The 24,873-nt window shown below is 41.1% G+C and overlaps 1 protein-coding gene across 1 annotated transcript; it reads right to left on the reverse strand.

Moving 5' to 3' along the window:
* Positions 1-934: 934 nt before the first annotated feature.
* On the reverse strand, positions 935-24,180 carry LOC308552473 (cryptic protein-like; the record flags this gene model as incomplete). Its single annotated transcript, XM_081127750.1, has 6 exons — positions 935-1,074; positions 6,408-6,517; positions 6,635-6,749; positions 7,930-8,103; positions 8,193-8,242; positions 23,978-24,180. 6 exons carry the CDS (start codon positions 24,178-24,180, stop codon positions 935-937), a joined length of 792 nt encoding a protein of 263 aa, XP_080983876.1.
* Positions 24,181-24,873: the final 693 nt, after the last annotated feature.

The raw sequence follows: 24,873 nt of genomic DNA on the forward strand, positions 1-24,873 counted from the left end.
ATAGCCAGCAGGTAAGGACACATGAGGGGGGGGGGGGTGTTGTCACTTCCCCCAAAACATCTGTCCCCAAGTAAAGGATGGGATTCATTTTTATTCAGGAAAGCCATGCATAAACACCGAGGTGAGCTTCATCATCACAGGTATAGGTGGGGACATTCCTGCCCATGTGCAGTTAAAAAACATGCCTATACATGCATCACATGTTCAAAATTGCAGAAAATCTCTACCCTTGGGAGGATATTTTAGTATTATAATGAGGGTATAATGAGAATAGTTCATGAAGAGGTCAGTATAGAGTCATCCAGGCCACTTTGGTCAGCCTTGGGTAGTTTCAGCCAGATCAACCCCCTGGTTCTGTAAATCATTCTGGGCTTGTCCCTGAAAAGATAGTTCTGGCAATCGTCAGTGTCAGGGATGGCATAGGTATGGAAGGAAGTTTAACCAATTAAGTTCCTTCTGTTAAACTCTTAGCAAACTGCAGGATGTGGTTACACGAACCTTATAAAACCTAGGATGTTCTAAGCAAAGTTATGGATTCTAAATAAAAGTTAGCCTATGCTAGGCTGCCTGCATATATAGGCATTTATAATAGGTGAAGTTACAACATCTCTGGTGCATCTATGTATAGGGGCTAGGGGTGCTGGAGAGGAGTTGTCTACTCTGAAATCACAGATGAAGTAGGGTTGAAGAGGCCCCAGCCTCTAGTGTTTACTCATGTGAGGCTAAGTCATGTACCTTGAAATAAGGCTTAGGGAAGCAAAAAAGGCTCTTTCATGACAACGTTTATTAATAAAAATATTTATGTAATGCTTCAGTTTATAGGAAATTAATTAAACAATATGTTATTTACAACACAGAAAACTAAAGAAGATGTACAAGACGTGCTTTCTCAATAGTCCAGGGACACTGAGGTCCTGACAGTGTAGATTTGGCATTAGGTCCTTGCAGGCCAGGCAGCAGTTTCCCCTTCATTGATGATGCATTTCAGGAGGAAGCAGGGCAGGAGGCTAAGAAAAATCAGCAGGCACCATGTGCTTAATCTAGTTGAGTGTGAGGTGAGAAAGTCCTTCAGGTCTGAAAAGAACAAAAACAGAAAGTGTAAGAGACTCTGTTGCAGACTTGCTCTAAGGGTCTAAAACAGATGTTTGCACCTAATCTGATAAAGGTCCTTCCCTGCTTTGGCCTCCTCACTAAGCTTTGCCTGTGTCAGGGCTGGATAGGAGTGAACCCAGAGTCCACAACATGGGCACACCTGGCACCTGCCATAGCAACCAGAGATCACCGCACTTGCAGGAGGAAGCCAGCCTTGGGGGCACAGCTCAAGGAATATGTGCCGGCCTTCAGCTTCTCCATTCCTTGTGCTGCAGTCAGAAAAAATGGAACTTTTGTGGAACCTAAAATTTGTTGAAGAATTCACTGATTATCATAAAGGCAACAAAGCAGTGACCCTGTAGCACATGAGCTGACCAAGGTGATCTTTCAGAGTTCCACACCAAGTCATGTAGCAACTGGGGACAAATATATTTGATTTAAAATACAATGCAATAAAATAGCTTGCAACTATCTGGTGCAAGGAAGGTCCAACTTTCCCCTATAGTCCTAACATTTTTTTTTTTTTTTTACTAGGGACAGTTTATTAAACAGAAGGAAAGTCCCCATGCCTAAAGCAATGGCAACAATCCCACAAGGAAGTAACAATAAACAGCTCCACAGCATTGTGGCACCACACCCCACAGTGCTCGCCTCCCCTGCTGTCACAATGTGGCTCCTCCACAGCAGGTCTCACTCTTAGCTCTAAGAGCCCATGAGTCTGGCTTTCGGTGTGGCTGGGCCTCCAGCCCAGATGTGCTGAGTAGGAATAACTGTCATTCTCTCCTAGTCTAAACTAACTGTCAGTCTCTCCTTGACTAAAGTCCCTTGTGACAAGTAATTACCATGTGATGTTGGCAAGCCCCACAAGTATAGTCACAGGCAGGGATGCCAACTCCACCAAAGCATTCTCACAATCAAATCTAGGGCTGGATGTGGGGTCGGCTAGGCAGAAACGCACACAGCTAAGGAAGGGCCCCACTTTAGGAAAGTCTCCCTGGAGCAGCTTTGCAAACAAGTCTGCCCAGCACCATACTCTATGATACCTCCAGGATGTGAGAACCTGTGGTGAGCATGAGACAGTAGAATGAACAAGTAATTACAAAGACAAGCCACTGTAGAAGGGTCCCACTCTGCACTTGCTCACAGGTGGGCAGTCGAGGAGGCCAGACTCAGGATGGGACCAAAGTCAAACCCACTCCAAACCTGTGCACCTTCCCCACACCACCTCACCTGAGAAAGTGATGGTCCAGGGTACTAGACCCCACAAAACAGGAACCCTAACATCTGGGCCCAGAGGAGGCTCCAGAAAGGCTGATGATAAGACAGGTGCTCATAAAATAAAAAGCTGTTCAGGTGAAAAAAGGGTCAGCAAATACTGAACTTCGGAGTTGATTTTCCCCTGAGAGAAGGAAACAGGCTACCCACAAAGAAGGAGAATTCAGACCCTGCTGATTGTTTTTTCTTGTATATAAACTCAAAGGTCATTGTTTTAGTCAGCTTTGTGAATTAGGTTAGAACGAGTCAGCCCCTCATGCAGGGGTCCCGAAACTGGGGCTGTAAGCACCATGTGGTGTTCCTCCCAGGGAGCCCAAGGTTACCCTTTGCGCTGAGAGAAAACAGAACTTCCACTACGTATTTATAGGAAAAGAATTCTTAATATTTACAGTGTATATTAGAATCTAGTAAATCAATGGCTCTAAGCCCACCATTATTTTGTCATATCAAAAAAACTCTGCTACTGATGAATGATACACTATAAGCTAGGATACTTATACTTATCGAGTGGCCTTTTTTAGACTTAGTCAGACATAGCAGATTATCATGTACATTAGCCTGTGCATACGTGAAAAGGAAGGTATAAGTGAAATCAAGTTTGTGCATGCTCAGCATGGCAACTGTGTCACTACCACTGAAAGGAGAGCTTGCTCAAATATTTTTACTGGTGGAGTGGGAGATTTAAAAAAAAATAAAAACAGTTTGGGCCCAGCTGGGCGTGGCTCAGTGGTTGAGCATCCACCCACAATCCAAGAGATCGCAGTTCAATTCCTGATCAGGGCACATGCCTGGGTTGTGGGCTCCATCCCCAGTCAGGGGTGTGCAGGAGGCAGCCAATCATTGATGACGCTCTCATCACTGATGTTTCTATCTCTTTCTCTCCCTCTCCCTTCCTTTCTCTGAAATCAATGAATAAATTTGGCTTTTTTAAAAAAAAACACACACACACACAAAAAAAGTTTGGCCCAGCCAGTGTGGCTCAATGGTTGAGAATCGACCTATGAACCAGGAGGTCACAGTTTGATTCCCTGCCCGGGTTGCAGGCTCAATCCCCAGTAGCGGGTATGCAGGAGGCAGCCAATCAATGACTCTCTCTCATCATTATGTTTCTATCTCTCCTCTCCCTTCTTCTCTCTGAAATCAATAAAAACATTTTTTTTAATCTTCACCTGAGGATATTTTTTCCATTGCTTTACAGAGAAAATGGGAGGGAGGGAGAGAGAGAAACATCGATGTGAGAGAGACACTTCAATTGGTTGCCTTCCACACGAGCCCCGACCCGGGCCAGGGATCAAACCTGCAACCAAGGTACATGCCCTTGGCCAGAATCGAACCCAGGACCCTTTAGTCTGCGGGCTGACACTCTAACCACTGAGCCAAACTGGCTAGGGCAATAAAAACATACTTTTTTAAAAAAATTTTTTAAAGTTTGTTGGTCACCCTGGATGAGAATAACATCATGTTTCAATGTGAGGTCCAGAACAGAATTCCTGAAACTCTCCTGTTTGTAGATACACCCTGATGCTCCTCGGACCCAAATGGCTTCCTCTTCTGCCATGACTTGCAGAAAGCTCACCCATTGGAACAACAGCTATCATGGGAGAACATCCCAGGAGGGCTTGACAAAGGGTCTGCTCTCTCCCAGGCAGCACACCATCATCTTGGTGCTGGCTGGGGCGAGGACCTGTGCGGACCATCCTCCCCACAGGTCATAGCCCCACAGACTGCAGCCCCACAGCCCCACAGGCTGGCTCTGGCCCACAGATGTTTATTTGCTTGTTGATAGGTAGGTTGGTTTGTGCCAGAAATGTATTTTCAAAAATTGAGTTTGAAGCGACAGTGAGGCTTGTACTGACCGCAATTTGACATTTGCATTTCCTGTTTATCTTTGAAGGCATTTGAGTTTGCTACTTCACTGTGTCATTATTTAGACTCTAAATTTTGGAGCATTAAACTGGTTCTTGATGTTAATGAAATACTTAATTCTTTGGGTTCATGTGTAAGAAGAACCACCCTCAGTGTAATGAGATTTGGGGTTGCCTGATAGCTGAAAGCTTACTTTCTTTTTTAACCATAATTAACTTAAAGTCCACCAAGTATTAGTGGGTTTTGTTCACAACCTAAAAAACACATTTTGATAAATTTACAAGTAATGCCAGATTATAAAGTAATTCTAACCTTCACTGTATGGATTTGAATACTTTGGTGATGTTAATAAAGTAACAATAGTTTACTTTGTTGTGCATAATATGTAACAGGTACAGTGCCTTTTCATCTTAACAAACAGTGGGTAAATACTCAGGTCTAATTTTGCATGTGTGGAGTCTGAAGCACAAACAAGTCCTTTAACTTTTCATAAAGATTATAAATATAAAAAGTATTTGGGGGGATTTGAACAAGTACTTTGAGGGATTTTTCATGCTTTCTCTATTGTGCCACATTTCCTCTTTAAATGCAATGTTAACAAGTGCAAATGAAGAAAATGGTAGAATGATAGTTACCTGTCTAAAGCATATTGTTTTTAGAACACCAAAAATGGATTCTTTGAACTGTAATGTAATAATAGGAAATGGCTTATATGGTGTTTATTTTTTGAAGCTGTAGTTGGAGCTAAGAAGTCAAAGGTCATACATTCATTTATTTAGAATTATTATGCACAAAGCATTATTTTAGGTCATGAAGCAGAAAAATTACAAAATAGCTCACACCAACAAACAAGATTATGTTGCAGACATTTTATCCTTCAATATCTGTGTGAGGGTGGAGGGCAGGTTATCCTCATTTTATACGAGAAAATTGAGGAACAAATAGTGTTCTCCTAAATCAGAATGAAAAAGCATGGCCTTGAAAAGGCATAATATTTGAGATAAAGAAAGCTTGTTATTCTTGGACCCACAGGGCATCAGAATAAATAAGGCCCTTTGGAGATCCTTCAGGCATTAGGTCCCTGGAGGAGCCAGAGGGTCACAATTTCATAGCATGCTGTAATCTATTTGTGATCCTCCATCCATATGTGTTCTTTTCACATCATTATAATTATATTGTCAACATAGTTTTCCATTCTAACTTCTATAAACTCTTCAAAATCATAATATCCAATTAAAGAATTTAAAACACCTACTTACTACTCTGTTGTTGGATTTAGAGCATAGCCAAATTTTTAATGTTCTAAATAACATTATCAAAAAGATCTTCTTTACTTTGTATTGATAATTATTCTTGTAGGTATAGTACAGAATGGCACAGTGGCTGAGAATCATACCTTGAACCCTTGTGTACTGCTAGTGGGAATGTGAGCTGATACAGCCACTATGGAAAACAGTATGGAGGTTCCTCAAAAAATTGAAAATATAACTTCTGTACAAACCAGCAATTCAACTTCTGGGGTATTTATCCAAAGAAATCCAAATCACTAATTCTAAAAGGTATATGCATCCCCATGTTCATTGCAGCATTATTTACAAATAGCCAAATATGTAAGCATACAAGTGTATCTCAGTGGATAAATGGATAAAGAAAATGTGACATATATTTAAAAGCATTCAGCCATAAAAAATGGGATATCTTGCCATATTTAACAACATAGATGGACCTTGAGGGATTATGCTAAGTTAAATAAGTCAGACAGAGAAAGACAAATGCCATGTGATGTCACATATGTAGAACCTTAAACAAACAACAACAAAAAACAAAAACGGGGAACTCATATGCAGAAAACAGATTTGTGGTTGCCAAGGGGGGGAGGGGGTGTCCGTGAAATGGATGGAGTCAAAAGGTACAGCTTCCAGTTCTAAAAATAAGTCATGGGGATGTAATGTACAGGATAGCCACTATAGTATATAATAATACTGTATTGTAAATTTTAAAATGATAATACACTTCCGTGATTCACAATAAGTGTGACTGTCCTGAGTGATGAGTCGATCCAGTTTGTTCATTTCTGTGTTGCCTGGCACAGGTAGATCTCTATGGATCAGTGTGTATAAAGGAGCAACTGCATGCATGTGTAGATTGTGAGCACAGGACGAGGGTCCCCTTACCGCAGCCGCCGGGTGTCTGACGGGGGAGGCAGTGCAGGGCCCCGAAGACGCACCTGCAGAGCAGGCAGCCGCGGAAGGTCCAGGATCCGTGCACCAGGACGCCGCACTCGCTAAGAGGCCGAGACCCGGCATCAGTGCAGCCAGCGCGCGCCCCGCCCTGTGAACGCGCCCCCGCCCTGCGAGCGCCCCCACTCCGGTCCCGCCATCCCGCTCATCTCTGTACCCACCTGTGCCTCAGGTCGTGCTCGCAGTAACGGCCGGTGAAGTGGGCAGAGCACACGCAGAAGCTACCCAGCACGCAAGTGCCACCGTTCATACAGCAATGTGGCTGCGAGGGTGCACCTGTGGGGGTCGCCCGGGCGTCAGCTGGTAGCTTAGCGCGCTGCCCTCTACCTTAGATCCACGGCTGGAGGAGATCGCCTCGGGGAGGCAATAAAATCAGCTCCCTGGTAAGTGTGTTTGCTCACGTAAACCCTGCTTATTAATTAAGGGTTAAAAACAAACTGCCTGGGGTGAAGTCGGGTCAGGAACTAGTAGGATAGCAGGACTTCAAACCCTGCCCCCCAGCAAGTAGGGTCTCTTTCTTTTCCTGTCTTTCTTTCTCTCTTTTTTCTTTCTTTCTCTTTCTTTCTTTCTTTCTCTCTTTTTTCTTTCTTTCTCTTTCTTTCTTTCTTTCTCTCTTTTTTCTTTCTTTCTCTTTCTTTCTTTCTTTCTCTCTTTTTTCTTTCTTTCTCTTTCTTTCTTTCTTTCTTTCTTTCTTTCTTTCTTTCTTTCTTTCCTTTTTTTTCTTTCTTTCTCTCTTTCTTTCTCCCTCTCCTTTCTCTTTTTCTTTCTTTTCTTTCCCTCCCTCCCTCCCTCCCTCCCTCCCTCTCTCTCTCTCTCCCCCCCTCTCTCTCTGTGTCTCTCTTTCACATGTTAAATTCAGTCTGTGACTTTCGTGACAGTGATTGAAGACAGGCCTCCCGGGCGTGGACCACCCACCGGTGCAATGACGCCACCTTAACCTCCAACAACCCCCCCCCCTCCGCCGCCAAAGGGATCCCCTGGGGACATGGGATATGGAGCCTGAGAGCCTGCAATAAGCCAAGCAAGAGTCCGCAATTATCTTGGGTTGGGATATTTGTTTTAAATACATTTCAGTCGGCTTTCTGGACCTGAGAAAAATACACATTTAAGGGTAAACGCACGTGGACACAGACAATGGTGCGACGAGCCCCGGAGGGGGGGTGTCAATAGGGGGAATAAAGGGAACATTTGTAATACTTTCAACAATAAAGGTTTTTTAAAAAATGAGCAAATGAAACATTTTACCAATGAAATAGAAAATTTTTTTTCAGAGCAAAAGAACACCTCACTAGGAAATATTTTTACTTCACAGTGTATCATCATTTGAAGATGATAAAATGTTCTTTCTTGGGTTTCTCATTTTATCTTTAATATAGCCCAGGTTTTTTCACACCCTAAATTTGGAGACCAGTGACTGAGATGATTGCAAAGGCATTAAGGCGGTCTGCAAACTTACCCTCTTGGGAAGCCCTGGAGTGGAGAAGTAAGTCCTCAGACCTCCAGCTCTCCGAGCTCCCATTCACCTCCCTTATATTATTCAGAGTCCAGTTGTGTGTTTTCTGCTGGAACTTCTGAACTGTAGCGTTGTTAATTTCTTCTCTACTACCTTTATGTTTCTCTCTTTGGTAGGCTTTTAAAAACATTGAAAATATGAGACTGATAATGATTGAGAAACAAATACACAATAAAAACTAAAAAACTAAATAAAGTGCTTCTTACTGTTTCCCAAATGGATGATCTGTAACGCCAAACTGATCATAAACAGAAGCCTAGAATATTTAAAGTTTTGAAGTTTAAAATATAAAAAAGCATAAGCAGAAATTTACATATGTTAAAATGTAATACAATCAGATATAAGTATAAAGGCACATACAGTATTTAATGGCTAATAAACATTATGCAGTCATTTTGTAACTTGTAGATTTTGATTAATGTTGTTATCTCTTAGAAAGGTTTTGAGACCTAGAAAGTATACAGTATCTTAAGGAAAAGGAACAATCATGCATACATTGCAATTATTCTGGAAGCTTTTAACAGCCCCCCTTGACTCCTAGATGATCTCTGTCCTTACCTAATAGGGTGGCTCTGGGTCATTTTCTCACTGACAGGGCTGGTATGAGAGTCTCCTCTCATCAATATATTGAAGATCCGTTTCCAAGGAAGTTGAGTCTGACGGTGTTTGAATTTGAAGGTGTCTTTACTCCAGGTCCTAGAGTAACTGCATCAGGATACAAGATGGATAAGTACAGAGACTCAGATATTTCCTACCCTCTGCCTACGCCACAGGAAACAACAATGAGATCTCTGAGTTACGATGTGGAAGCTGCTAAGCAATTGCCTGTTGTGACAGGCAGGGCCCAGGCAGAGCCTCAAGGACTGTCCCCTCAATGAGGCTCAGCTGGGGAAAGGGGGGTGGAGACGTGACTGATTCTCTCCCCAGCAGCTTACAGTGCTGACAGGAGCAAGAGTGGTCAACCCCTGGTGTAAAACATGGATGACGGAGGCAACAAGTCTTTCTCTCACTGAAAAAAGAAAAGAAAACAATTAAAAACTGAACATGAACAAATAAGTTTTCATAGGGAAAATGGAGATTTTATATTGCTAACTCTTTATACTGGGAGATGGGAGGGGATCCAGCTAGAAAAGGGAGCTGCTATGTGGAACATAACCAGAAGGCTTGGGTCCCAAAAGTCTTGAGTGGGGAACATGAATATAAAGGGAGACACTTCAATACCTGCTTTCTAAGGATGTGTCAATATTTCCACAGACTGAGACTTTTCTCTGTGCCCAGCATAGTGATAAATATGTCATATGCATTATTCATTTCATATAGCACTGCTCTACGGAGCACTATTATCAATCCCCCACATAAAAGATGAAGCAACTAAGGCTTAGAGCTTAAGACTCTTGTGGCAGTTAGATCTTTGAAACACATGAAATACACAGATAGTATGAGAAGAAGGCTCCAGCGTGCTCAGTATCCAAAGACCTAGGAGCACAGGGGTAACTGCCACCCACCATCATCTGATGATGATCCTACTCTGAATCCAAAAAGGGAGTGATTTAGGAGCCTCTTCTGAGACTCTGAGTCTCAATTTTTTCTAATTGCCAAAATAGTGACTCTCAGAGACCTTTTATCAGCACTAAAGAACTTTGGTGCAAATTGTTTTGTGATTTTAATATAAAAAGTGTTTTCTAAAAATAGCATGCTTCTTCCAAGGATGATATTATATTTGTTACTGATTTAAATTTTGAAATCTTCAAATGTGAGGTTTATTAAAGAAGTTTTTAAATAAATCAATAGTGAATCGGTGAGCCTAGCTGCAGTGAGGCTTCCCAACCACTAATTCTGTGAGCTGCCAGGACCAGGTTGGGACCAGCAGATCCTAATGGGCAGAGCATGCAGAGGATGATACCTGGCACCTTCATGAAACATCTGTAACTGAAATCATGATAAACACACTTTTAAAATTAATGGTTACTTCCAGTTAATTTTATAATTTAGTTATACATAAAATTAAGTATATTTTATTACCTTTAATCAATAGAAACTTCTATATGACCTAAATGGTTTATACACTAAAATGAAACCGGGTATAAGCTAAAGGATTTTATTTCTTTGAATAAGAACTATAGCGGGGTGGATGCAGGGTGGAGGGGATCAATGTGGGGGGGAAACGGGGACATCTGTAATACTTTCAACAATAAAAATAAATTAAATAAAAAATATTAACTGCTAAAAAAAGAAGTATAAAAACTGTTCAGTTTACAGGATGATACTAAATCCAAACCTAATACTAAATATTAATATTAATATACTATTAAATTATATAATATTAAAAATTTTAAAGTAGTATCTAAAAATCTAACTTTTCCCCACAGTTATTTTTAATTAAATTTATATTGTGGACTTTTCAAATTTACACAAAAGCTAGGACAAAGGTCCCATAAACCTGGCTGGGTTCAACAATTAAATATCAACCTTTGCCAATTTTATCTCATTTATTTCCCTCCCCCTCATATTTTTTCTTGAAGTTTTTAAAGCAAATCTCACATCATGGTATTTCTTATGTCAAATAAGGATTTGAAAATATGCACTGTATAAGTGGAAACTATAGAAATAAGAAAGGAAATGTCTTTCCAGAAAGACAGGATTGAGAGGCTAGACATAGCCATGGAATGTCTCACCTCTGGCTGTCTGCTTAAGATCTAAAGTCAGCTCTAGGGAGGGAAAGGGCTAATGGCCTAAGGTGGATAAAGTTGCTATACCCTCTTTTTCAGCATCCTATCACTTGCTCTCATTTACTTAAAGGTGTTATAAGAAGAATTTTGTATTTCATTGAAGAAGAGCCCAGGTTTTCTTGGTTAACAAGTCCCAGCTGGAAGGGGTTGCTTGGGAGCATCTGGAGGCCAAGTTGTGGGGAGGCAGACTCCCAGCTCTAAAAAGAGTCCTCTTTCTTGTTATCAATTGTAAACAGATAAGATTTGGAGCCAACTCACCCATCAGACCTCCAGTGGACCTTCTGATTCATTTGAGCTGCCATAAGGTGTGTTGGAATGGGGACACCCTGTCTCAGGATTGGAGACCACCCCACCTCTGTCTCCTTAGAATATCATTGATGAAAAGGTTCTGCAAAAAATTAGGTGTGAAGTAACTTTCTGAGAATGACTTTAAAGCAGTTTTGGTCAATGTGTGTTGCTCACTGGGTTCTCCCTTAAGCCACACCTCAGACCTTTCACTTCAGAAAGCCAGGGCAAGGCTGAGAACAGCATCAGGATTTTTTTCCCCAGCCCAGGTGACTCTGGTGTGCAGCCAAAACTGTGATCCTATGTCTATGTTCTGTTTGGCTATGTGCTCCGGATGATGGGATGCTCCTTTCAAGCCTTTGCATTTTACCTTTAAGCACAGTGTCTGATGCACCACACTACCACACAATGAAGTGTTGTTTGTGTAAATAAAAGGATAAATGGATTCTCATACTTATACCTACTTTTCAGTGAAGAAAGCGAAATCTAATTAGAAACCAGCTTGTGGACATATGATGTGTGAAAGGACAAACTTTTTTCTCCTCTCAAGGTTCTTCTGGCTGGTCTAATAATAAAATAGACTTGAAAGAGACTAGCAAGAGAAAAATAACCCAATTTAATACATACATATGTATGGGAACCTTGAATACATAGGAAAGTCAGAGACCCCGCTCATGTAGGAGAGATGGAAAGGGGGATTGAGGGATATAAAACATTCTGAGCTAGATAGGAGGTAATGCACCTTGGAGACTTTGGGTCATTGCAGGATAAGAAGAGCAGGTGTTTAGTAAATAGAAGTTTGTCCTGCCCTATAGATAGGTGCAAAGAGGTTCTCTCTCATAATCGCTTATTATGGGAAAGGCTCCTAATTCAAGTTCTTCTAGGTACTTAAGAGAGGGGGACAGAAGTTTCTCTTGAGCCTACAGCTGAAGTTGCCTTTAGGTCAAAACAATCAGCATACCACAGAGGCACATTTTGGGGTGACTCATTCGGAACCCCCAAGGTTCCCTCTTTGGAAATTTTCCTGAGAATTTCACATTTCATAAGTTAGATTGGTAGATTGTTCTTTTTTGAAATTTTTTAAAAAATTTTTTAATTATAGTTGACATACAATATTATATTAGTTTCAGGCATACAACATAGTGGTTAGACAATTGTATGCTTTACAAAGTGTTCCCCCTGATATTTGCAGCACCCACCTGGCACCATATATTGTTATTACAATATTATTGACTATATTCCCTATGCCGTACTTTACACCTCCATGATTATTTTGTAATTACCAATTTGCACTCCTTAATCCCTTCCTATTTTTTTTACCTCTCCTCCCAATACCCCTCCCATTTGCAGTCATCAATATTGTATTTGTCTTTCTCTATCTGACTTATTTCACTAAGCACCATACCCTCTAGATTCATCCATGTTGTTGAGATGGCATGATTTCATTCTTTTTTTCATGGCTGAGTCATATTCCATTGTACATATGCATCACTTCTTTTTTATTTTTACACCACTTCTTCTTTATTCATTCATCAATTGATGGGTACTTAGGTTGTCTCTGTATATTGGCTATTGTAAATAATGCTGCAATGAACACAGGGATGCATATATGAATTTTCGATTTAGTGTTTTAGGTTTCTTTGGATAAATACCCAGAAGTAATTGCTGGGTCCTTCTTTGTCTCTTATTATAGTCTTTGTTTTAAGACTATTTTGTCTGGTATAAGTATTACTACCCCAGCTTTCTTTTATTTTGTTTTCATTTACATGAAATATCTTTTTCCATTCCTTTACTTTCAGTCTGTGTGCATTTTGATGTGAAGTGAGTTTCCTGTAGACAACATATGTAAGGGTCATGTTTTCTTATCTATTCAGCTGCCCCATGTCTTTAGATTGGAGCATTTAATTCATTTGCATTTAAAGTAATTGTTGATAGATGTGTATTTATTTCCATTTTATTATATATTTTTCTTCTTCTTCATAAAGAAGACCCTTTAACATTTCCTGCAACATTGGTTTGGTGGTGATAAACTACTTTAGCTTTTTTTTGTCTGGGAAGCTCTTTTATCTGGTTTTCAATTCTAAATGATAGCTTTGCTGGGTAGGGTAATCTTGGTTGTGGGTCCTTTCTTTTCATCACTTTGAATATTTTGTGACAATACCTTCTGGCCTGCGAAGTTTCTGTTGAGAAATCAGCTTCCAGTCTTATGGGAGCTCTCTTGTAGGGAACTAACTGCTCTTCTTTCCTCTCCCTCCCTCCCTCCCTCCCTCCCTCCCTCCCTCCCTCCCTCCCTTCCTTCCTTCCTTCCTTTTTTTATATGTCTTTATTGATTTCAGAGACAAGAAGGGGGAGAGAGAGAGAAATAAACATCAATGATGAGAGAGTCATTGACTGGCTGCCTCCTACATGCTCCCTAGTGGGCATCGAGCCCACAAATGAGGCATGTGCCCTGACCGGGAATCAAACTGCAATCTCCTGGATCATAGGTCGTTGCTCAACCACTGATTCCAGTCGGCCAGGACTAACTGCTTTTCTCTTGCTGCTTTTAAGATGCTCTATTTGTCTTTAATCTTTGCCATTTTCATTATGATATGTCTTTGTGGGGGCCTTTTTGTATTCATCTTGTTTGTATCTCTCTGCACTTCCTGGACTTGTATGTCTTTTTCCTTCAACTGGTTAGGGAAGATTTTAGTCATATATCTTCAAATAGGTTCTCAATCCCTCTCTCTCTCTCTCTTCTCCTTCTGGTACCCTTATGATGCAAGTATTGTTATGTTTGATGTTGCCCCACAAGTTCCTTAAACTGTTCTCACTTTTTTTAATTCTTTTTTCTCTTCAGTATTCCAATTCGGTGTTTTCTGATATCTTCTCTTTCAAATACCTGATTCAATCCTCCGCTTCCTCTAATCTGCTGTTGATTTTTTTCTAGTGTATTCCTCATTTTTGGACTGGTTCTTTTATGGTTTCTATGTTCTGTGTTGTTTTTTTTAACCTTCATTGTTGAAAATATTACACATGTCCCCTTTTTAAACACATTGATCTCCTCCACCCCATGTCCAAGCCATCCCCATAGCAATGTCTGTGATCATGGGTTATGCTTATAAACATATAAGTTGTTTGATTAATCTCTCCCCACCCACTCCCCCACCCCCACTTTCCCTCTGAGATCCCCCAGTCTGTTCCATGTTTCTATGTCTCTGGATCTATTTTGTTCATCAGTTTATTTTGTTTATTACATTCCACATATAAGTGAGATCTTGTGGTACTTGCCTTTCTCTGACTGGCTAATTTCACTTAGCATAATACTATGCAGTTTCCTCCATACTGTCCCTAAAGACAAAAGGTTCTTTTTCACAGGTGTGTAGTATTCCATGGTGTAAATGTCCCACAGCTTTTTTTACCCACTCATCTACTGATGGGCACTTGAGCTGTTTCCAGATCTTAGCTATTGTAAATTGCACTGCTATGAACATAGAGGTGCATAAGATCTTTCTAATTGGTGTTTTGGGTTTCGTAGGATATATTCCTAGAAGTGGGATCACTGGGTCAAGTGGCAGGTCAATTTTTCATTTTTTAAGGAAATCCATACTGCTTTCCATAGTGACTGCACCAGTCTACATTGCCACCAGGAGTGTACCAGGGTTCCCTTTTCTCCACACTCTCACAAGCATTTGTCATTTGTTGATTTGTTGGTGGTAGCCAATCTGACAGGTGTGAAGTCATACCTCATTGTGGTTTTAATTTGCATGTCTCTAATGATTAGTGACTGAGCATTTTTTCATATGTCTCTTGGCCATCTGTATATCCTCTTTGGAGAAATGTCCATTTAGGTCCTTTGCCTATTTTTTAATTGGATTGTTTGTCTTTCCTTTGTTAAGTTGTATGAGTTCCTTATATATTTTGGATATTAACCCCTTATCAGATGTGTCATTGGCAAATATGTTCTCCCATACAGTGAGCTCCCTTTTCATTTTGTTGATGGTTTCTTTTGCTGTGCAGATGCTTTTTATTTTGATGTAGTTCCGTTCATTTTCTCCTTTGTTTCTCTTGCCCTAGGAGATGTATTAGCAAACACATTGCTACAAGAAATATCTGAGATTTTGCTGCCTGAATTTTCTTCTAGGATTTTTATGGTGTCATGTCTTACATTTAAGTCTTTTATCCATTTTGAGTTTATTTTTGTGTATGGTGTAAGTTGGTGTTCCAGTTTCATTTTTCTGCATGTACCTGTCCAATTTTCCCAACACTATTCATTGAAGAGGCTGTCTTTACTCCATTGTATGTTCTTGCCTCCTTTGTTAAATATTAATTGACCATAATGGCGTGGGTCAATATCTGAGTTCTCTGTTCTGATCTATATGTCTGTTCTTGTGCCAGTACCAGTCTGTTTTGATTACAATGGCTTTGTAGTATAACTTGATATCTGGTATTGTGATCCCTCCAACCTTGTCCTTCTTTCTCAAGATTGCTGTGGCTATTCAGGGTGTTTTTTGGTTACATATAAATTTTTTAAATGTTTGTTCTAGATCTCTGAAATATGCTGTCGGTATTTTAATAGGAATTTCATTGAATTTATATATTGCTTTGGGTAATACCGACATTTTAATTATGTTAATTCTTCCAATTCATGAACATGGTATATTTTTCCATTTGTTTATATCTTCCTCTATTTCTTTTTTCAGTATCCTATAGTTTTCTGAGTACAGGTCTTTTACATCTTTTGTTAAGTTTATTCCTAGGTATCTTATTTTTTTAGTTGTGATGGTAAATGGGATTTTTTTTAGTTTCTCTTTCTGACAGTACATTATTTGTGTATAAAAATGCCATTGATTTCTGGGTGTTAATTTTGCATCCTACTACATTGCTGAATTCATTTATTAAATCTAGTAGGTTTGGGTGGAATCTTTAGGTTTTTCTATGAACAATATCATGTCGTCTGCAAATAATGACAATTTTACTTTCTCCATCCCAATTTGGATACCTTTGTGTTTTCTTATTTGATCACTGTGGCTAGCACTTCCAGTACTATGTTGAATAAGAGAGGTGAAAGCGGATAACCCTATCTTCTTCCTGTTCTTAGGGAAAATATTTTTAGTTTTTGCCCATTGATTATGATGTTGGCTGTAGGTTTGTCATATATGGCCCTTATTATGTTGAGGCATAACCCTTCTATTCCCACTTTGCTGAGAGTTTTTATCAAAAATGGGTGTTGGATTTTGTCGAATGCTTTTTCTGCATCTATTGATATGATCGTGTGATTTTAATCTTCCAATTTGTTTATGTGATGTATCATGTTTATTGATTTGCAAGTAGTGTACCAGCCTTGCATCTCTGTAATATATCTATTTGGTCATGGTGTATGATCTTTTAATACATTGCTGTATCCAATTTGCTAATATTTTGTTGAGGATTTTAGCATCTATGTTTATGAGGGATATTGGCCTGTTATTCTCTTTCTTTGTAGTGTCTTTATCTGGTTTTGGAATTAGGCTAATGCTGGCCTGGTAAAAAGAGCTTGAAGTGTCCTCCTTCTTGGATTTTCTGAAATAGTTTGAGGAGGGTAGGTGTTAGTTCTTCTTTGAATATTTGGTAAAACTCCCCTATGAAGCCATCAGGGCCAGGGCTTTTGTGTGCTGAGAGCCCTTTGATTATTGCTTCAACTTCATCAGCAGTTACCTACCTATTCAAGTTATCTGAGTCTTTCTGATTGAATTTTGGAAGGTTGTATTTTTCTAGGAATTTTTCCATTTCATCCAGGTTGTCCAGCTTGGTGGCTTACAGTTGTTCACAGTATTTTCTTACAATCCTTTGTATTTCTGTTGAGTCCGTTGTTATCTCACCTCTTTTGTTCCTAATTTTATTTATTTGGGTCCTCTCTCTTTGTTTCTTGATGAATCTGGCTAAAGGTTAATCAATCTTGTTTATCTTTTCAAAGAACCAGCTTTTGATTTCATTGATCTTTTGTATTGTTTTTTAGTCTCTATGTCATTTATTTCTGCTCTGATATTTATTATTTCCTTCCTTCTACTTACTCTAGGCTTTTCTTGTTGTTCTGTTTCTAAGTTTTTAAGTTGTAGGGTTAGAGAGTCTATTAGAAGTTTTTCTTGTTTTTTGAGGTAGGGTTGTAGTGCTATGAACTTCCCTCTCAGGACTGCTTTCATTGTGTCCCATAGATTTTGAGTTGTTGTGTGTTCATTTTCATTTGTTTCCAGGAAGTTTTTTATTTCTTCCTTGATCTCTTTGGTAACCCATTCATTGTTTAATAACATGCTATTTAGCCTCCATGCGTTTGCATGTTTTCTTAGTGTTTTTAGTGTAGTTGATTTCTAATTTCATGCCACTGTCATCCGAGAAGATGCTTGATATGATTTCAGTTTTCTTGAACTTGTAAAGACTTGTTTTGTGTCCGAACATGTGGTCTATCTTTTAGAACGTCCCATGTGCACTTCAGAATGCATATTCTGCAGCTTTGGGGTAGAATGTTCTGTAAATTTCAATTAAATCCATCTCATCTAGTGTGTCATTTAGGGTCACTGTTTCTGTGTTGATTTTTTTGTCTGGAAGACCTATCCAGTGAAATAAGTGCGGTGTTTAAGTCCCCTAGTATGACTGTATTGCTGATGATTTCTCCCTTAAAGTCTTCTAGAAGTTTTTATAAATTTAGGTGCTCCTATGTTGGGTGCATGTATGTTTATCAGGGTTATATCCTCTTGTTGGATTGATCCCTTTAGTATTATGTAATGGCCTTTCTTGTCTCTTGTTATGGTCTTCATTTTGATGTTTATTTTGTCTGATATGAGTATTGCTACCCCAGCTTTTTTTTCATTTCCATTTGCATGGAAAATTTTTTTCCATCCCTTCACTCTTATCCTATGTGAGTCATCTGTTTTGAGGTGAGCCTCTTGTAGACAGCATATGTTGGAGTCATGTTTTCTTATCTATTCCTCCACCCTATATCTTTTTATTGGGGTATTTATTCCATTTACACGTAAGGTTATTATTGATAGATACTTATCTATTGCCTCTTTAATTCTTTATACCTATGTTTCTCTCTCTATTTCTACTTCTAATTGCAGCAGATCCTTTATCATTTCCTGTAATGCTGGTTTGGTGGTGATAAACATCTTTAGCCTTTTTTTTCTCTGGGAAGCTCTTTATTTCATCATCTATCTTGAATGATAACCTTACTGGATAGAGTAGTCTTGGTTTCAGATCCTTGTTTTGCATTACGTTGAATACTTCATGCCATTCCTTTCTTCCCTGTAGAGTTTCTGATGAGGGATGAGCTGACAGCCTTATGGGGGCTCCTTTGTAGGTAACAGATTGCTTTTCTCTAGCTTCAAGAGTCTCTCTTTGTCTTGAATGTTTGGCTTTTTAATTATGATGTGTTTAGGTGTGGGCCTCTTTGGATTTTTCTTGCTTGGGACTCTCTGTGCCTCCTGAACTTCTGTGACTTTTTCCTTGACCATATTAGGGAAGTTTCTGCCATTATTTCTTCAAACAGGTTCTCTAACCCTGCTTACTTTTGACCTCCTCTGGCACTCTTATAATGCAAATATTATTACATTTCATGTTGTTCCACAGCTCCCTTAGACTGTCCTCCAGTTTTTTAATTGTTTTTCTTCTTGGATCTCTGGCTGAGTGATTTTTTCTACCCTCTCTTCTAATTCACTGATTCAATACTGTTTCCTCTAATCTGATGTTTATTTCTTCCAATGTATTTTTTATTTCTGCTATGTCATTATTAATTTCATTCATAGTTTCCATATCTTTTTTTCATGCTCTTGAGCATCCTATCAGAACTGTATATCTGATAGATTGCTTATCTCCATTTCATTTAGCTCTTTTTCTGGAGACTTCTCTCATTCATTCATTTGGGGCTTGTTTTTTGGTCTCCCCATTTTGGCTGCCTATTTGGATTTGTTTCAATGTATTAGGTAGGTCTGCTAGGGCTCTCAGTCTTTTTGGAGGGTCTCTGGTGCAGGCCAATATCATATGCAGTTTGTGGCTGGCCCTGAATACCCTGTTTGGAGCTATCAACAACCTTAGGCTTGAGGTCTCCTCTGCTGGGGCTGGGTGCATTTGGACAGGACAAAGATGCACACCGAAGTCTGCTTTTCCAAGACCCAGGTGCAGAAGTAGATCAGGCAAAGACTCAAAGCACCCTGAGGTCTGTCTCTGCCTGCAGGCTGATTAATCTGATTCTTTTAATGAGTCTCAGGCTGTAGAAATTCCACAGGGTGGGGCAGCTAGTTGATATTAGCCTTTTAACAAGCCTCAGGCTGTAGAAACTCTTGGGTAGGGTGAGAGGTTTTCCAGTAGGTTGGGGCAATTGCTTCCCCCCCTCAGGCAAAAGCAACAAACTGTATGCCTGAGAAAGACATCCTCCACCATATGGGGGAATGACTTGGCACAGGAATCCAGACCGTCGCCCTCTGATCTCATTCTCCAGAGTCCACATCTGCAGACTCTCCCCATGTTAATACCCAGTTTTCATGAGATTGATTCACAGAGACCAAATTGAGCGTTTGGAATTTATTCAGCTAGTGGCTACGAGTGGGCTAATGCCCTAAACAGACTCGAAGCCCCAAACAGTCTTCACAGGGAGAATATAAAGGCAAAACTGTATCCTGGTTGGCATGGAGAGGGGTGGGAACCTTGCAAAGCAATGGACAGAAGCCAAAACAAGCATCGTTTAACTGTTATGGTTGCCTCTTTCCTGGCACTAGTCTGTAACTGTGTGTTCAGGGATATGGAACAGGGTTGACAGATTTAAAATGAGGGTTACATGCTTCATGATTGAAAAATGAGGGTTACATGCTTCATCCCCCACTCCTGTTTATAAATTATGATGAGAATGAAATCCTTGATTCTTCCTTGGAGGGTAGAGAATTATATTCGGTTCTAAGAATCATTAATTTTACAGAGTTGATTCTATCTTTAACAAAAGAAGCCAGGCGATTAAGGAGGCAGGGACCTATGATAAGGGCAAGTATGAGGAGGACTAGGGGTCCAGCTATTGCAGATAAGAGGGTTGTTAAGGGGACCAGTTAAATATACGATGATACCAATTTTGCGAGCTCTTGAGCTGCCTTCTGCTTTCCTTAGTATTTTTCCATACAAGGGATAGAGATTTCTGGATGATACCAGTGTTGTTGGCATAGAAGCAACAGGTTTCCCCTAAGGCAGCACAGAGGCCTCCTTGCTGTAGGAAAAGGAGGTCTAAACCCCTGTGATTTTGGAGGACTACTTCTGCTAAGGATTCTACCTGTTCATTAAGGGCAGATATTGAGGCTTCTAAGTGGATAAGATCTGTATTAACCTGTTCTGTGAGTTCGCAAATATGGAGATCAGAGGTGACTAGGGCAGCTGAATTTATAGATGCGGATCTGGCTATGCCAAGTCCAGCTAGAATAGGCAGGAGGAGGGGGATTGCTCATTTCCAATGAGTTAAACCTTCAGGGGGAAAAATAAGGGTGTTCCCTTCTGACCCACTATAAATAGAGACCTGTGATAGGACATATACAAGGAAACAGAAAACAGGGGTCTTGTAGTTCCTCAGAACTGAGACAGCGAGTTAAGCCTGTGGTGCATGCAAACCATGTATTGTTTGGACCCGGAAAATGCTGTCTAGAGGAGGAGAAAGAGGAGTTGAAGTATAATGTTGTGTTACAGAGGTTAGAATATGGTTTGGGAATATCACTGTTTCCAGCGAGGAGGCATAATCCCAGGCCTTGTATATCTCCTAATGTAAGTTGATGGGGCTCTTGATGGCAATTGGACTGTTCTGAAGTCGGGGTAAGAGAGAGAGATACCCCTATGCCTGAATAGTAAGGGGGTTTAGAGGCTAGACATAGTCAACAGTCAGCGTGTGTAGGATTACATAGTGTATAGCTGTCAAGAGGGAGAATAGGGGCACTTCTGCAGGTGCTGGATTAGTAGCCTTATAATGTTGACTTAGATGGTTTAGGGTAGCAGGTTTTGGTTGTGCAATAGGGACAGGGAGCTTTAGCTCAGCTATGGGAACTATGGGCCTTTTTGGTTGGAGACTTGGTCTCTTCTGGATGGTAAGAAGAGTTCCAGTATCATAACCAGTTCTACAGAACCGGATATCACACATCTGGCCTGTGAGCCAAGAGGAGTGGCTTCTATCCTGGGGATAGAGGGAAAGAGGTTTACATTGTCCTACCACGCATTTGGCGGGTCTTGAGGTTATTCTAAGTTTTAGAAACTTGTCCCTGTCTTTACTCCAGGGAGCAATAGTTTCACAACCCCAGCTAGGGCAGAAGTACTGTGAGGTATCGGAGCACTGGGGGTGTCTAGGGTCTGTCCCTGGACATAAATAAAAATCCATAGATTGTAAATTTTGCTGTAGGAAGGGGTGCCCACACCCAGGAGTACTAGGTGGGCTGCTAAGTGTATCTGAGGGGAGGAAGTTTTTGAAAAGGGTACATAGATCAATCTGAATGGTGAGGTTTTTGCTGGGGCTAGGGTCTTTCTGGTTAGCTAGAATTGCTCCCGAAATTCTATTTCTGACTTCCCAATAATAGGATATCGCAGATGTATGTACCGGGGAACAAATGAGACAAATGATGGTTATAGATATCAAGAAGGAGAACCCCCCCCCCCTTTAGTCTTATCTTGAGCGGGTTGCCAGTCAGCTGGGATGTCCATCTGGAGTCTGCTGCCTTGAGGCAAGAGTGATGGATCCAGGTGGAGAGGCGGTCGACCTTAACTGCTGTAGGTGTGGTTAAAATGATGAGGAAGGGCCCTTTCCAGGTAGGTGAGTTTTGACCCACACCGAGTCCCCGAGCTGGAATGGGTGTACAGGATCCAAGGAAGGTAGGGGGAGGACCTGGTGAACTTGACAATGTACTTTAGTCTGTGTATCCTGTAAGGATTGGAGAAACTTGAGTAGAGAGGTGTTACAGATTTTGGCTAATGGCTCTGCCTGTAGCCTAGGGAGAAGAGGGGGCAGTCTCCCAAACATAATTTTGAAGGGGGTGAAGCCCACTTTGTAAGGAGTACATCTAACTTGTAAGAGAGCTAGGGGTAGAAGATTGGTCCAGTTTTCACCAGTTTCTAAAATGAGCTTATTTAGGGTTTCCTTTAGAGTCCTATTCATGCATTTAACCTGCCCTGAGCTCTGAGGTCGGTAGAAGCAGTGGAGTTTCCAATTAATGTGTAAGGCCTTTGTTATGAGTTGGGATATTTGGGCCGTGAAGGCTGGTCCATTGGCTGACCCTAGGGAAAAGAGTAAGCCAAATCTAGGAATTATTTTGGATAGGAGTTTCCAGACTACTGTGATGGTGCTTTCATTTCGGGTGGGGAAAGCCTCAACCCAGCTTGAAAAGGTGTCTATGAGTACTAGGAGGTAATTATTCCTGGCTGACAGGGTTTGACTTCGGTGAAGTCAAGCTCCCAGTGTTCTCCTGGTGTGGATCCTCATGCCCATATTCCTAAATGAGGAAGCTTTTCTGGTCTAGCGTTGACTTGAGTGCAGGCTAGGCACCTAGAAGTGGTAGACTCAATTATGGACTTCTGGTTAGAAAAGAAGTATCTATCTTTGAGGAGCTCTGATAGCTTGGACTGCCCTAGATGAGAGCTTTGGTGTAATTGGGATACAAGTGTTTTTCCTAGAGCTTCTGGTAGAAATACCTGGCCTGAAGGTAGGTGAAACCATTCCTCTCTATCTTTAGTGGCCTGCCTAGTTGTAGCTAGTGTTACTTCCTTTGGAGAATAATGAGGGGATTAGGGTAGGACCAGGTCTAGTAAGGTTAGAAGGATGTCTAGTGACTGGATGGGGAGTTTTGCAGCTTCTTTTGCTGCCAGGTTGGCAGCTCTATTTCCCCTTGCTTCTTTGGATTGTCCTTTCTGATGCCCTGGGCAGTGTATTAAGGCTAATCTTTTAGGGAGCCATATAGCTTCTAAGAGGACTAGAATTTCAGCCTTGTTTTTAATTTCTTTTCCCCCTGAAGTTAATAGTCCTCTTTCCTTGTAAATATTAGCATGGACGTGGGCTGTAGCAAAGGCATACCCACTGTCTGTGTATATATTGACAGTTTTGTCCTTTGCCCACCTGAGTGCCTGCATTAGGGCAATTGATTTGGCTTTTTGGGTCAAGGTGCCACGAGGTAGAGACTGGGCCCAGATGGTTTCTTCCAATGTGACTACAGCAGCCCCGGCATACCAAATTCCCTTTTCTATAAAACTGCTCCCATCTGTATATAATTCTATGTCAGGATTGGTGAGTGGTACATCTGTAAGATCTGGCCTGGACAGCTGAGCCAAATCTAGGAGGTCCTAACAGTTGTGTATCAGGAGTGCAGGATCATCATCAGGCATCAGGGTCGCTGAGTTCAGGGCCTGTGTCTTACTGAAGGTAATGCACGGCTGATCAAGGAGAGCCTGGTACTGGGCTACCCGTGAGTTGGATATCCATTTCTTGGGGTTTCCTCTTAGAAGTGTCAACTGCATGTAGGGTGGTGAGGGTGAGTTGTTGCCCAAGAGTTAGTTTATCAGCCTCCTTAACTAGAATAGCTTTAGCCGCTATTGCCCTTAAGCAAGCCGCCCATCCTGATGCTTGAGGATTGAGTTTCTTTGAAAGGTAAGCAACAGGCCTTCTCTATGGTCCTAGAGTCTGCATTAAGACCCCTTTAGCAATTCATTTTGACTCATGAATGAACAAGTGAAATGGTTTAGATAAATCTGGTAGGGCCAAGGCCGATGCTGATATAAAGGCTTGCTTTAGGTTTTCAAAAACCTTTTGTTCAGTTTCAGTCCAGTCTAGGGGCTCTCCCCCTCCAGTTAGGGTATAAAGGGGTTTTGCTAACTCTTCAAACCCAGGAATCCAGAATCAGTAATACCCGATAGCTCCTAAGAATTCCCGTACCTGTCATCTGGTGGTGGCTTGCTTTCAGCTGTCTGAAAGAGTTTGCTTACTTCCCTGGAGCTGGTAGCCAAGGTACATTACTGACATGGTGCAGAGTTGGGCCTTCTTGGCTGAGACGCAATATCCAAGAGTCTTTAGGTGTTGTAGCAGATCCTCCATGGCTGTTTTGCACTCTTTTTCTGAGTCCGCAGCTAGGAGTAGATCATCTAAATACTGTAGTAGGATACAGGAAGAATGGTTCTGCCGAAAGTCAGCGAGGTCCTGGCTTAGTGCCTCGTCAAATAACATAGGGGAATTTTTGAACCCCTGGGGTAGCCGTGTCCAAGTAAGCTGGCCAGAGAATTCAGTAACAGGGTCTAACCATTCGAAAGAAAAGATGGGTTGGCTGACAGGAGCAAGTCAGGGATAGCAAAGAACGTGTCCTTGAGGTCCAGGATGGAATAATGAAGCTGGTTAGGTGGTAAGAGGCTGAGGAGGGTATATAGGTTGGGTATAGTGGGGTGTACAGTTTCAACCTGAAGATTTACTCCCCATAAGTCCTGTACCGGCCAATAGTCATTCATCCCAGGTTTGCATATCAGTAATAATGGAGTGTTCCATGGGGACTGACAAGGAACTAGGATTCCGGCCTGCCTCAGGCTGCTGATGTATGGGGTTATTCCCTGCCTTGCCTCCTGACCCATAGGATACTGATGTATCCTGACTGGTGTAGCAGTTGCCTGGAGCTGAACTGCTACTGGGGGTTGATGTGCAGCTAATCCTGGGGGCATTGTCTCAGCCCAGGCCTTAGGGTAGCATTGCTGTAGCTCTGAGTAGGGGAATTATTGTGTAGAAGATACTCCTCAGAAAGGGGAAGAGTAACCATGATTTGGGTAGCCTGTTGTTCTGGGAGGTTTAAGGTAGCTGAGTCCTCTGTGAAGGATACAGTGGCCCAGAGTTTTCGGAGGAGGTCTCTTCCTAGGAGTGGGTAGGGACAGTCTG

Source organism: Miniopterus schreibersii, assembly GCF_964146895.1.
Source record: "Miniopterus schreibersii genome assembly, chromosome: 2".
NCBI classification, from domain to species: Eukaryota; Metazoa; Chordata; class Mammalia; order Chiroptera; family Miniopteridae; genus Miniopterus; species Miniopterus schreibersii.